The following is a 12,792-nucleotide window of genomic DNA, read 5'->3' as shown; positions in this document are numbered from 1 at the left end:
TTATCCTACAGATATACTTGAACAAATAAACTATATATACATATATATAGGAAACATATTCAGTATTGTTTATAATAAAAAATTTTAAATTGTTCATATGTTTATAAAAGAGAAGCTGATTACAGCCCCATAATTAAATACCCAGTAGCAATGAAAAAGATATATACAACAGGTCTATAACCACTGACAGAGAAAATATCTATACAGTTGAATGAAAAAAAGCAGGAATAATATTCATGTGGTTCCTGAACATAAACCTCATATACCATATAAATGTATATATTCACAGAAAAAGTCTGGAAAGATATATATTAAAACTCTTAAAGCTAGTTAAATCTTTTGAAAATAGTAATGAAGATGTTTACTTTCTACTTTATTTATTTTGTACTGTAATTGGATGTATTACTTTTATAATCTATCACATAGCATCTAAAAAGACTGCAAAGTAAAAACCTGCAAGTAAAAAAAAAAAAAGGTAAATGCAAACTATACAATCCATATCAGCACAAAGGACTGCTATGTTTTAACACAATAAAAACTGAAAGAAGATTTACTAAAAAATAAAGAATCTAAACACCTCAACTTAAAGACACTGAGGATAAACCAAACTTGACCATCGCACAATTAACTAAACACTCTAAAGGTTAAATGCTGAATCCAGACTTAACCTAACTGAAGAAGACAGTCATGTTCTTCTCAAATAGTACTTACAGTTCTCTACAATTTCATCATAAACTGCATCACTTTTCTGTTCAAACTGAAAATAAAAAGAGAAAAAAATAATATTATTCTCAAATATTTCAATCTTACTTTTTGGAATCCCTCTCTACTCCCCAAAGCCAACCATGTTACAGTGATAGCTACTGTTGGGTATGTAGGGCCTAAGACAGAAGTAGAGCCAAGTCTCAGGTAATTCTAAACCTCTAAAACAGACAGCAAGTGGAAGGGAAGCAGAGGTTATTCCTGGAATTCATGGTAGTCTTCTCTACTTTAGCCTTCCAAGAGCTGGGATTTCAAGCATGAGCTGCAACAACGGCAGGCAAGCATTTCCCAAAGAGACTTAATGGAAGAACACGGCCAGAATCAGAGAATCTATATGAACTGATGTCAGAGTCACCTTTGTACATTTCAATATAGAGCAACTTTTTTTTTCTTTTTTTCGGTTTTTCAAGACAGGGTTTCTCTGTGTAGCTTTGGAGCCTATCCTGGCACTCCCTCTGTAGCCCAGGCTGGCCTTGAACTCACAAAGATCTGCCTGCCTCTGCCTCCCGAGTGCTGGGGTTAAAGGCGTGTGCTACTACCGCCCAGCTTTATAGAGCAACTTTTAGTGTTTAATAGTATACTCCAAATTAATGCTATATAACCATGTTATTTGACCATTTGTGTTTTTCACAAGTATTTTCTGGGAGTTTAACAAAGTACATAAAGCACCATATATTTAATACACTAGAAACTTCAAATTTAATAAGGAAACATTAAAAACAGGAAATACTTGGCTCCTACATGTCCTTTACTATCCAACTATACTTCCCATAATTAATCAACCACATAGAAATCTTACCTACAACATACTGATGTTATCAAAACTCCTGATATCCATTAATAATTAACTGAAGATGGCAAGCGACATCAATTATTTATCACTTATTATTACAATGGTACTTTGATTACCAATTTACCTTGTTCTAAAACTACTAGTCAGACAGGCAGCGGTGGCACACACCTTTAGTCCCAGCACTCAGGGAGGCAGAGGCAGGTGGATTTCTGTTAATTCAAGGCCAGCCTGGTCTACAGAACAAGTTCCAGAACGCACAGCTAGGACTACACAGAGAAACCCTGTCTCAATAAATAAATAAGTAAATAAGTAAGTAAGTAAAACTACTAGTCAATGCAATAAAATGTTTTCATATAAAGAATTATAAAGTATAAAAAATAGGGAAAAGTGGGCTGGAGAGATAGCTCAGAGGTTAAGAGCACTGACTGCTCTTCCAGGGATCCTGAGTTCAATTCCCAGTAACCGTATGTTGGCACACAAGCATCTATAATGAGATCTGGTGCCCTTTTCTGGCATCCAAGGCTGAATACTCTATACATAATAAATAAATCTTAAAAATATTTTAAAAAATAGGGAAAAGTAAAGAAATCTACAGAAGGGCAGTGGTGGTGCATGCCTTTAATCCCAGCACTCAGGAGGCAGAGGCAGGTGGATCTCTTGAATTCGAGACCAGCCTGGTCTACAAAAGCTAGTTCCAGGACAGCCTCCAAAGCCTTTTTGAAAAACCCAAAAATAAATGAATAAGTAAGTAAATAAATAAATAAATAAATAAGCAAAGTTTCTTAGGAATAAGAACAGCCAAGATTGGTGGTACATGCCTTTATTCCCAGCACTTGGGAGGCAGAGGCAGGGACATCTCTGTGAGTTCAAGACCAGTCTAGCCTATAAAGTGAGTTCCAGGACAGCCAGGGCTACACAAAGAAACCCTGACTTGATAAACAAAAAAATAAAATAATATTAATAACAATAATAGTAATAATAATTCTACCATAAATAGTACTTTAGTAAACTTCATTGTATCCTAGGAGCAGTGTGCTGCACTCATTTCTATGTAAATGACTAGTTGCATACATTTACACAGTGTTTTGACAATATCACCCTCCTCTTAGAATGCTTATGATAAAATGTATCAGAAATACTGGACCCATTATTTCTATCTCCCAGATCATCAGATACAATTGTATGTGGTAGAAAAAGGAACTGAGACTTACACAGGGGAAGTATATCCTAAGTAATATTAGCACATTTCAAGTAAGATTATCTTTTTTTACAAAGTATTCAAGAAATCAACAGCAGGAACTAGAGAGATGACACAGCAGTTAAGAGCATTAACTGCTCTTCCAAAGGACCTAGGCTCAATTACCAGTACCCACAGCAGTTCACAACTCTCTGTAACTCCAACTACATGGGAATGTGGCATCCTCGCATAGACATACATGCAGGCAAAACACAATACACATAAAATAAAACATAAATTATTTTTTAAAAAAAGAAGAACCTATTTTTGGGAGGGAGGGAGGGAGGGAGGGAGGGAGGGAGGGAGGGAGGGAGGGAGGGAGGGAGGGAGGGAGAGAGAGAGAGAGAGAGAGAGAGAGAGAGAGAGAGAGAGATGGATGAGGGGGCAGGCGCACTCATGGGTCTTCCAGGACTGCAGTTTGGTCCCAGCACCTCAACTGAGTATTTACATCTATTTGTACCTCCAGCTCCAGGGCACCCAACACCCTCTTCTTGGCCTCTGAAAGGCACACTCACATACTCACATACATACATACATACATACATACATACATACATACATACATACACACACACACACACACACACACACACAAGTAATTTTGAACCAACCTATGGTTGGTTGAACATACATACATAAAGCCTTCATAATCAAAGTTTTGCAGACTTTTAGAGTTGGGTTTGTTGGCATACCCCTTTAATCAGACCACTCAAGAAGCAGAGGCAAGCCAATCTGTGAGTTCCATGTCAGCCTGGTTTACACAGGGAGTTCCAGGCCAGCCAGAGCTACATAGTAAGACCTTGTCTCAAAAAGGGGAGAGGGATACTGAGGAGATGGTTCAGTGGTCAAGAGCACTGGTTCCAGAAGACCTAGGCACAATTCCCAGAACCCATAAGTGGCTCATGACCATCTGTAACTCCAGTTCCAGGGGATTGGGGGGGGGCTTGATGCCCTCTTCTGGCCTCTGCAGGCACACAGTACATAGACATGGAAATAAAACACCCTTACACATAAAAAAAACTAAATAATAAAAATAAATTTTAAAAGGTTTTGGAGACTTTAAGAATACATGAAACAGCCTGGCAGAGGTGGCAAGTGCCTTTTAATCCCAGCACTTGGGAGGCAGAGGCAGGCGGACCTCTGAGTTTGAGGGCAGTGTCTTCTACAGAGCGAGTTTCAGGACAGTCTCTAAAGCTACAAAGAAATCCTGTCTTGAAACACCCCCCAAAAAAGGGGATAAATGAAACACACCATAAATTAATAAAAGCCATATAAACAAACCTACAGACAATATATTAAATGCAAACTGAGAGCATTTACTCTCACATCAGGAATGAGACAAGGATGTTCACTATGTAACACTCAAAGTCTTAACTACATCAATTAAACAAGAGGAACACATAAAAAGGATAAAAATGGAAGGTCAAACTATCCCTATTTGTAGGTGACATAATTCTTAAGACCAAGTCTATTAGGAAACACTTGGATCTATTAAATACGATAAAGTGGCAGGATACAAAGTCAATATTAAAACAACAACAACAACAACAAAAAAGGTAGCCTTCATTTATACCAATAGTCTACTGTCAAGAAAAGAAATTAAAGGGTGAGAGATGGCTTAGTAGTTTAGAACTCTTGTTGCACTTCCAGAGGACTGGATATCCTCTTCTGCCTTCTTTGGTCACCAGATGTGTATACATATATGCAACCAAAGTATTCATACACAAAAAATAAATATTCTTAAGAAAAGAAATTAGGGGAGCTGGAGAGATGGCTCAGAGGTTAACAGCACTGGCTGTTCTTCCAGACGTCCTGAGTTCGATTCCCAGAAACCACATGGTGGCTTACAATCATCTGTAGTGAAATCTGATGCCCTCTTCTGGCCTGAAGGCATATGTAAAGGCAGAACACGGAATACAAAATAAATAAATACATCTTTAAATTAAAAAAAATGAAAATAAATTAGGAAAAAATATTCCATTCAAAATAATGCCCCCCCACAAGAATATTTAGGAATATAGTTAACCAGAGAAATGAAAGACTTTTAAAAAGAAAAACTTTAAAATACTGAGAAAGGGCACTCGGGAGGCAGAGGCAGGCAGATCTCTGTGAGTTCAAGGCCAGCCTGGTCTACAGAGTGAGTTCCAGGACAGCCTCCAAAACAATACAGAGAAACCCTGTCTCGAAAAACCAAAAAAAAAAACAAAAAAACAAAAAAAAAAAAAAAACAAAAAAAAAAAAAACTGAGAAAGGAAAACACAGAAGATGCTAGATAATGGAGATATTCCATGTTTCTGGATTGGTAGAATAAATATAGATTGATAGAATTAATATTGTGAAATGGCTATACTACCTACATTAATTTACAGGTTTGATGCAATACCTAGCCAAATCCCAATGTCATATTTCAGAGGCTTAGAAAAAAATACAAGAATTCACATAAAACCACAAAAATCACAAATAGTCAAAGCAATCTTAAGGAATAGGAATACCACTGGTGATATTTTAGTACCTGATCTCAAATTATACTATAAAGCTATAGTGATAAACAGTCTGGTACTGGCATAAAAGTAAACTGGCAGACCATGGAATACAATAAAGGACCCATATGTAAAACAACAAGGCTGCCAGGCATGGAGGCTCAACACCTTTAGTCCCAGCTTTAGGAGGCAGAGGTAGGCAGATCTGTTAAGTTCTAAGGAAACCTACTCTACAAAACAAGTTCCAGGATAGTCAGGGCTACACAGAAAAACCCTGTCTTAAAACAAACAAATAAAAACAAAATAAAACACACAAACACACATGTGTGCATACAAAAGGCCAATAGGCATTTTTAAAAACTGTTCAATATCCCTAGTCATCAAGGAAATGATAATTAAAACACCTTGGGGAGGGAGATATTGACACAGGACTGAGAGGAGAGGAAGGAGGGGAAACTATGGTTGGGATGTAATATGAGAGAATACATTTTAAAAATTATAAAAATAGCCAGGCGGTGGTGGCTCACGCCTTTAATCCCAGCACTCGGGAGGCAGAGGCAGGCGGATCTCTGTGAGTTCAAGGCCAGCCTGGTCTACAAAGTGAGTTCCAGGACAGCCTCCAAAGCTACAGAGAAACCCTGTCTCAAAAAACCAAAAAAAAAAAAAAAAAAAAAGTCAGGCAGTGGTAGCACATGCCTTTAGTCCCAACATTCAGGAGGCAGAGGCAGGTAGATCTCTGTGATTTTGAAGCCAGCCTAGTCTACAGAGCTAGTTCCAAACAGCCAAGGATACACAAAGAAACCCTGTCTCCAAAAACAAAACAAACCTACTTTGAGACAGTTCCACACCCCAGTCAGATGGCTGTCTACCATCGACAAATATGACAACAAATGTTGGAGAGGCTATGGAAAGAACCCTTGTTCACTGTTGTTGAGCTACAAATTCATATAGCAATGTGGGAGAGTTTGGATATTACTCAAAAATTTTAAAACAAAACTATCATATAACCTACCTATCTCACTCTCATATGCCCAAAGAACTCCATATCCTACCATAGAGATATCTGCAAACCCATGTTTATTAATGCTATATTCATGAGAGCAAAGACTCAGACTTAACCTATCTGTTCATCAACAGACAAATGGATAATGAAAATCTGGTGTATATATAAAATGGAACACTATTCAACTCTAAAGACATTTTAAAATTTCAAGAAAATGGATGGCCACACAATCTCTTAACCACTGAGCCATCTCTCTAGCCCTACACACAAATCTCAAAAAGGAAAATAACCACAGTCTCCCTCATGGAAAATCCAGCCAGTAACATATGTAAATGTGTAAACAAATGCACATACGGTAACATGTAATATGCAGAAACATTCCACTATAACCATCAGTGTCTCATTCATCCATTATCAGAGTTTCCTCCTGCAGTAGACAGGACAAACACAGAGAACCTCAACTACACAACGTGCAGAGGGAAAGACTTTAGACTACTGAGTCATACATGGGATGTCAAACCCCTCTCCTAAGAGCCCAGAGATCTATGCAAAAGAGGAAGCAGAAAGGTGCTAGGAGCCAGAGGGGATGAAGGACACCAAAGAAACAGGGTCTTGCAGACACAAAAGAACTAATGGACATGTACTCACACAGTCTGTGGCAACATGCTTAGGGCATGCACACAAGCAACCCAGATGGAATTCTAGTGTTTAGAGAGGAAATGGATATGAGCTATCTCCTACTGACTTCACTTGCAAAGGAAAAATTAGTCTTTTCCAACTGCGTTTCACAGATATACAAAAGACACTTTATGCCCAGCAATTGATGGCCAACACAAAATACAATTCAATTGATGTTTGGAGATTTTCTATCTCATATTGCTTTGTTTGGGCATTTTTTTTGTCCTTACTGGTCTTTTGCTTGTATGTTATGGTTTCCAATTTTGTGTTTTTATGGGCTTTGTTGTATATGGATGTGTCTCTCGGTGACTATATACTTTTTTTTTTTCTTTTTTTTTTTTTCGAGACAGGGTTTCTCTGTGGCTTTGGAGGTTGTCCTGGAACTCCCTTGGTAGTCCAGGCTGGTCTCGAACTCACAGAGATCCGCCTGCCTCTGCCTCCCGAGTGCTGGGATTAAAGGCGTGCGCCACCAACGCCCGGCCCGACTATATACTTCTTATGATTTTTCTTTGTTTTGTTTTAAAAATTCTGGCTTGTTTCCTATGCCTGTTCTTTTTCTAAATAAAGAAAGGCAGCACTGGAGCAAGATGGGTGGGGAAGTGGGAAGAATCTGAGAGGAAATGAGGTGAAACCTTGATCAGAATATATTTGATAGAAAAAACATTTTCTATTAAAAAAGATGGCTCAGAGGTTAAGAGCACTGGCTGCTCTTCAGAGGTCCCAAGTTCAATTCCCAAAAACCATATGATGGCTTACAACCATTTATTAATGAGATCTGTTACCCTCTTCTGTCATGCAGGCATATATGCAAATAGGGCAATAGTGCTTTCTGATTTCTACATGTGAGTGAATGTGCACACAAGGCACTTACACACACATACACAAAAATATTTTTAAAATCCTTAAGTAAAAAGAAAGCTGGGTGATAGAGCTCAGTATTAGAACATCTGCCTACTTTGTGTGAAGCACTAGATCCAAACCCCCATACCAAAACCCCCACAAAATTCCAATTCACAAAAATACATACAAAAGGTTTGAGGTGCTGAGATTGTGGAAAAGTAGTAAACATGCTTTCCTGGCTTGTCTGGCAATTGCAAGGACCTGGATATGAAACTCAGAACCACCCAAAACAGGGAGGGAAACTAGAAACAAACTTAAGAACTACAGTAAGTCATGAGGGGAAAAGGATTTTATTATTATTATTGTGTGTGGATGTATGCCACATATGTACATGCCCAGGAAGACCAGAAAGAGAATCAGATCCCCTGGAGTTGAAGTTACATTACAGAAGGCTTTAAGTCACCTACATGGGTACTAGAAACTCACTTGGGCCCTTTGCAAGAGTAGTACCCACTCTTACCTGCTGAGCCATCTTTCCAACCCCTCTTAGTATCTCAAATCTCAAAGGTCATAGGTATTCTTTCCCACCTGTTTTATATTATTAGTGTACAAGGACATGTATACCACTGTGCTTGGCAGTCAGAGGACAATTTTCATGAGTTGGGAAATCTCCCCTTCTACCTTGCTTACTGCTGCTCTGTATAGGCCAGCAGTATAAATATAACAGTTATAGCTGTTAGCCGGGCGTTGGTGGCGCACGCCTTTAATCCCAGCACTCGGGAGGCAGAGGCAGGCGGATCTCTGTGAGTTCGAGGCCAGCCTGGTCTACAGAGCGAGTTCCAGGACAGCCTCCAAAGCCACAGAGAAACCTTGTCTCGAAAAACCAAAAAAAAAACAAAACAAAAACAGTTATAACTGTTAAAACTCATTCTATAGACCAGACTGGTCTTGAACCCAGAGATCTGCCTGCCTCTGCCTACTATAGGCGTGTGCTATATATATCTACATGGGCCTTTTTATATGGATACTTTTTTTACACAGTGAGCAATCTCATGAGCTTCTTCCACCAAATTTTGCTATAGTTTTGCCTAAAAAAAAATGTTTTGTTTATGAGAACGTTAGGCAATTAAGAGGACAATTTTCAAGAGCTAGTTCTCCTTTCAGAATGTTTGTTCTCGGGACTGGGCTTAGGTTGTGGCTTTGTATCAGGCACCTTTACACAGTCAACTAGCTTACCAACCCAGTGTTAAAATTTTTGACATTACTTAGCATAACCATTACATTCATGAACTTACTACAGCTATACAGAGTTCAAGATCAAGCCAATAAAAATTAATATGCATCCTAACAGGCATTTTTTTTTTAAAAAAAGCTAGCTCTATTTGAGAAGTTTCCCAATAGAAATGAAGTAGAATTTTTTAAAGATTTATTTATTTATTATGTATATAGTACCTATATGCCAGAAGAGGGTACCAGATCTCATTATAGATGGTTGTGAGTCGCCATGTGGTTGCTAGAAATTGAACTCAGGACCTCTGGGTATTTCTCTAGCCATTACTGATTAGACTCAGTGAGTTCCTAAGAGAAGAAAGGACATGAATGGTGATGAAGAAGTAGTAATGGAACACTAGGGGTGGATATGATTGATCAAAGTACATTGTTTAGGGGCTGGAAACTTGGCTCAGTGATTAAAAACACTTCCAAAGTACCTAATTTTGATTCCCATCATTCACGAGGTAGCTCACAACCATCTATAACTCCAGTCCCTGAGTATGCAACACCCTCTTCTAGCTTCTACAGGTGCCAGGTGAACATGTATGCAGACAAAACAATTACACAATATACACATAAAAATAAAATGAATAGGGTGGGTTGGGGGGAGGGCACGGGAGGAGGGGAGGGAAAGGGAGAGGGACCTGGAACTGACTTGTGAAGCAACCTTATTTCGTATCTAAATTTAAACTGAAAAATAAATAAATAAATAAATAAAATGAATAAATTTGAATATGTGTGTGTTGTAGGGTGGGTAGGTGTGGTTGGGTGGGTGGGTGAGAGAGAGGGAGAGAGAAGGGAGAGAGAGAGAGAGAGAGAGAGAGAGAGAGAGAGAGAGAGAGAGAGAGAGAGAGAGAGAGAGAGAGAGAGAGAGAGAGAAGAGAATGTATAGCCAGACATGGTGGCACATACTTTTAATCTCGAACTCTAAAAGCATTGATAGGGGATCTTTATGAGTTAGAGGCCATCCTGGTCTACGTAGTTTCAAGACAGCCAAGGTTACACACTAATAAACTGTCTCAAAAAATAAATAGTAAAGGGGGCTAGAGAAATGGCTCAGAGGTTAAGAGTACTGGCAGTTCATCCAGAGGTCCTGAATTTAGCAATCACATGGTGGTTTAAAACCATCTATAGCCAGGCGTTGGTGGCACACGCCTTTAATCCCAGCACTCAGGAGGCAGAGGCAGGCGGATCTCTGTGAGTTCGAGGCCAGCCTGGTCTACAGAGTGAGTTCCAGAACAGCCTCCAAAGCCACAGAGAGACCAAAAAAAAAAAATCTATAATGAGATCTGATGCCAACATTATATACATGATAAATAAATCTATTTAAAAAATAAAAATAATAAAAACTTTTGAAGGTACTGTGATTGCCATGTATGAAACTATCAAAGACTAAAGACTACTACATTTCTAAAATTTTAAATGTTATCTGAATGCTGACCATATAACTCCTCAAGTAATTATCAATAATTTGGAATATATGCCTCGAACTCATCCTTTAATATATACAATACATACTATCTTGGTTTTAGCTCATAAAATAGGGTAATTTTATGTTTGCTATTGTAACAATTCACAAATGAGCACATTAGTAGACATTTTTGCATGAATTATTATGATGTATGTATATAATAGTTACAAATGTCTCCATTGTCTGCATAGTTTTTATGGTCATTTCTACTCTCCAACCCTCTTTTTCACAACTGTCATAGTAATATAAATTATTCTGAAAGAAATCTTCATAAGATAAACTTTCTGTAATTCAGAGATTTTCAATTAGTGTGCTATAAAAAATTTAAAGACAGATAAAAATGTTCTTAAATTTTTCATCATGATGTATTCTTTGGGGTGGGGGGGGGGTTAAGACAGGGTTTCTCTGTGTAGTTTTGGAGCCTATCCTGGCACTCACTCAGTAGACCAGGCTGGCCTCAAATACAGAGATCTACCTGCCTCTGCATCTCAGGTGCTGGGACTAAAGGCGTGCACCACCACCGTTCCGGATATATATATATATATATATATATATATATATATATATATATATATATGATTTATTTATTACATATACAGTAGTCTGCCTACATGCTAGAAGAGGGCACCAGATCTCATTACAGATGGTTGTGAGGCATCATGTGGTTGCTGGGAATTGAACTCATGACCCCTGGAAGAGCAGTCAGTGCTCTTAACCTCTGAGCCATCTCTTCAGCCCCAATTTATATATTTTAAATACTGAAATAGGAAGAACTACTTTCAAGTTCTCCACATGGCAGAGATGAAACTTAAATTTGTATCTTACAAGTAGTGTAATATTTTACCCATTAATCAATTCAGATACTGAATACTATGATAATCAATGAACATGAGAGTCTTATCCATTTATTTAGGTCTTTTTTTTTTTTGTATAGCTTGTTAGTGTCCAGAGTTTACTATTATTTTGTGAATCATTCACACTTTTGTTTCCTATTGCAATATATATAACTGAAAAAAAGTATTTTCTTTCTACTGCTTGCTATTGGTATACAAAAAGTATAATTCATCCCAGCACTCAAGAGGAAGAGACATGCCGGGCAGTGGTGACTCACATCTTTAATGCCAGCACTCAGGAGGCAAGGCAGGCGAATCTCTGTGAGTTCGAGACCAGCCTGGTTTACAAGAGCTAATTCCAGGACAGCCTCCAAAGCTACAGAGAAACCCTGTCTCAAAAAACCAAAAAAAAAAAAAAAAAAAAAAAAAAAAGTAAGAGACATGAATTGGAGGTCAGGCTGATTTACACAATGACAATGAGTTCCAGGTCAGCCAAGGCTACATAGTAATACCCTGTCTCAAAAAAAAATTACTTAAAAAAAAACATTTATTTATTAAGTATATAGCATATTCTGTATGCCCACAGGTCAGAAGAGGGCACCAGATTACACAGATGGTTGTGAGCTACCATGTGGTTGCTGGGAATTGAACTCAGGACCTCTGGAAGAACAGGTAATCCTCTTATCCTCTGAGTCATCTCTCCAGCCCAAAGAATTACCTTTTGAAACATGAGATTTCTGGTATGGGGGAAATAGCTTAGTAGTAGACTACTTGCTAAAATATGTGAAATTAGCTGGGCGGTGGTGGCGCACGCCTTTAATCCCAGCACTCGGGAGGCAGAGGCAGACGGATCTCTGTGAGTTCGAGGCCGGGCTGGACCGATAGCCTCCAAACCAATACAGAGAAACCCTGTCTCGTAAAAAAAAAAAAGATGTGAAATTAGGAGCAACCTTAATAAATGTAAAGGCATGATGGATCAGATACATATCAATTTCTCAACTTGAAAGCTATTCTTCTCTGCCTTGCTTTATGTAACAGAATTAGCCCTTTCCTAGCTGGCAAAGGGTAAAATTTTACAAGTAAACAGCATTTAGAAGAATACTCTTCTCTTCCCATTAGACTGTCCTTACCTTACTCCAATAATGGCCTTCCCAGAGACCAACTCCCCACTAGGTCAGTGTTTCTCACATGCATTCAAGTAGTTTACTCACAAATTTCTAGACCCTCCAGAGAGCAACTATTCACCAATTTCAGCAGTCCCTGATATGGGCGGAAGCTGCAAAAGAATTCTGCCAATCCCAACTGATGACTTAGCCAAATTCAGTTAAGTAGCTTTTTAGTAGCACCCTGGTGGGAGATTTCATGCTTGCCAACAAAAGTCTGTAGAATCTCAAACTTCTCCAGCATCCAGTGGACCTCACAC

General features: G+C 38.5%; 1 protein-coding gene across 4 annotated transcripts in view; it reads right to left on the bottom strand.

The window, feature by feature from the left end:
* Positions 1 to 12,792, bottom strand: part of Zmym4 (zinc finger MYM-type containing 4) — a 119,293-nt gene that overhangs the window by 86,229 nt on the left and 20,272 nt on the right. For 3 of the 4 annotated variants that reach the window (XM_040756612.1, XM_040756611.1, XM_040756614.1), the window contains exon 2: positions 712 to 757. Coding sequence is in view for 2 of the 4 variants with exons in the window: in XM_040756611.1 (XP_040612545.1) it covers positions 712 to 757 (46 nt within the window). In the remaining 2 variants the exon portion in view is untranslated. Of the gene's footprint in view, positions 1 to 711; positions 758 to 12,792 lie in introns of those variants that run through there. The other variant, XM_040756615.1, reaches the window with a different exon arrangement.

The sequence above is a fragment of the Mesocricetus auratus genome, unplaced genomic scaffold (genome assembly GCF_017639785.1).
Source record: "Mesocricetus auratus isolate SY011 unplaced genomic scaffold, BCM_Maur_2.0 Super-Scaffold_100014, whole genome shotgun sequence".
NCBI classification, from domain to species: Eukaryota; Metazoa; Chordata; class Mammalia; order Rodentia; family Cricetidae; genus Mesocricetus; species Mesocricetus auratus.
This window is presented reverse-complemented; position numbering and strand designations above follow the sequence as displayed.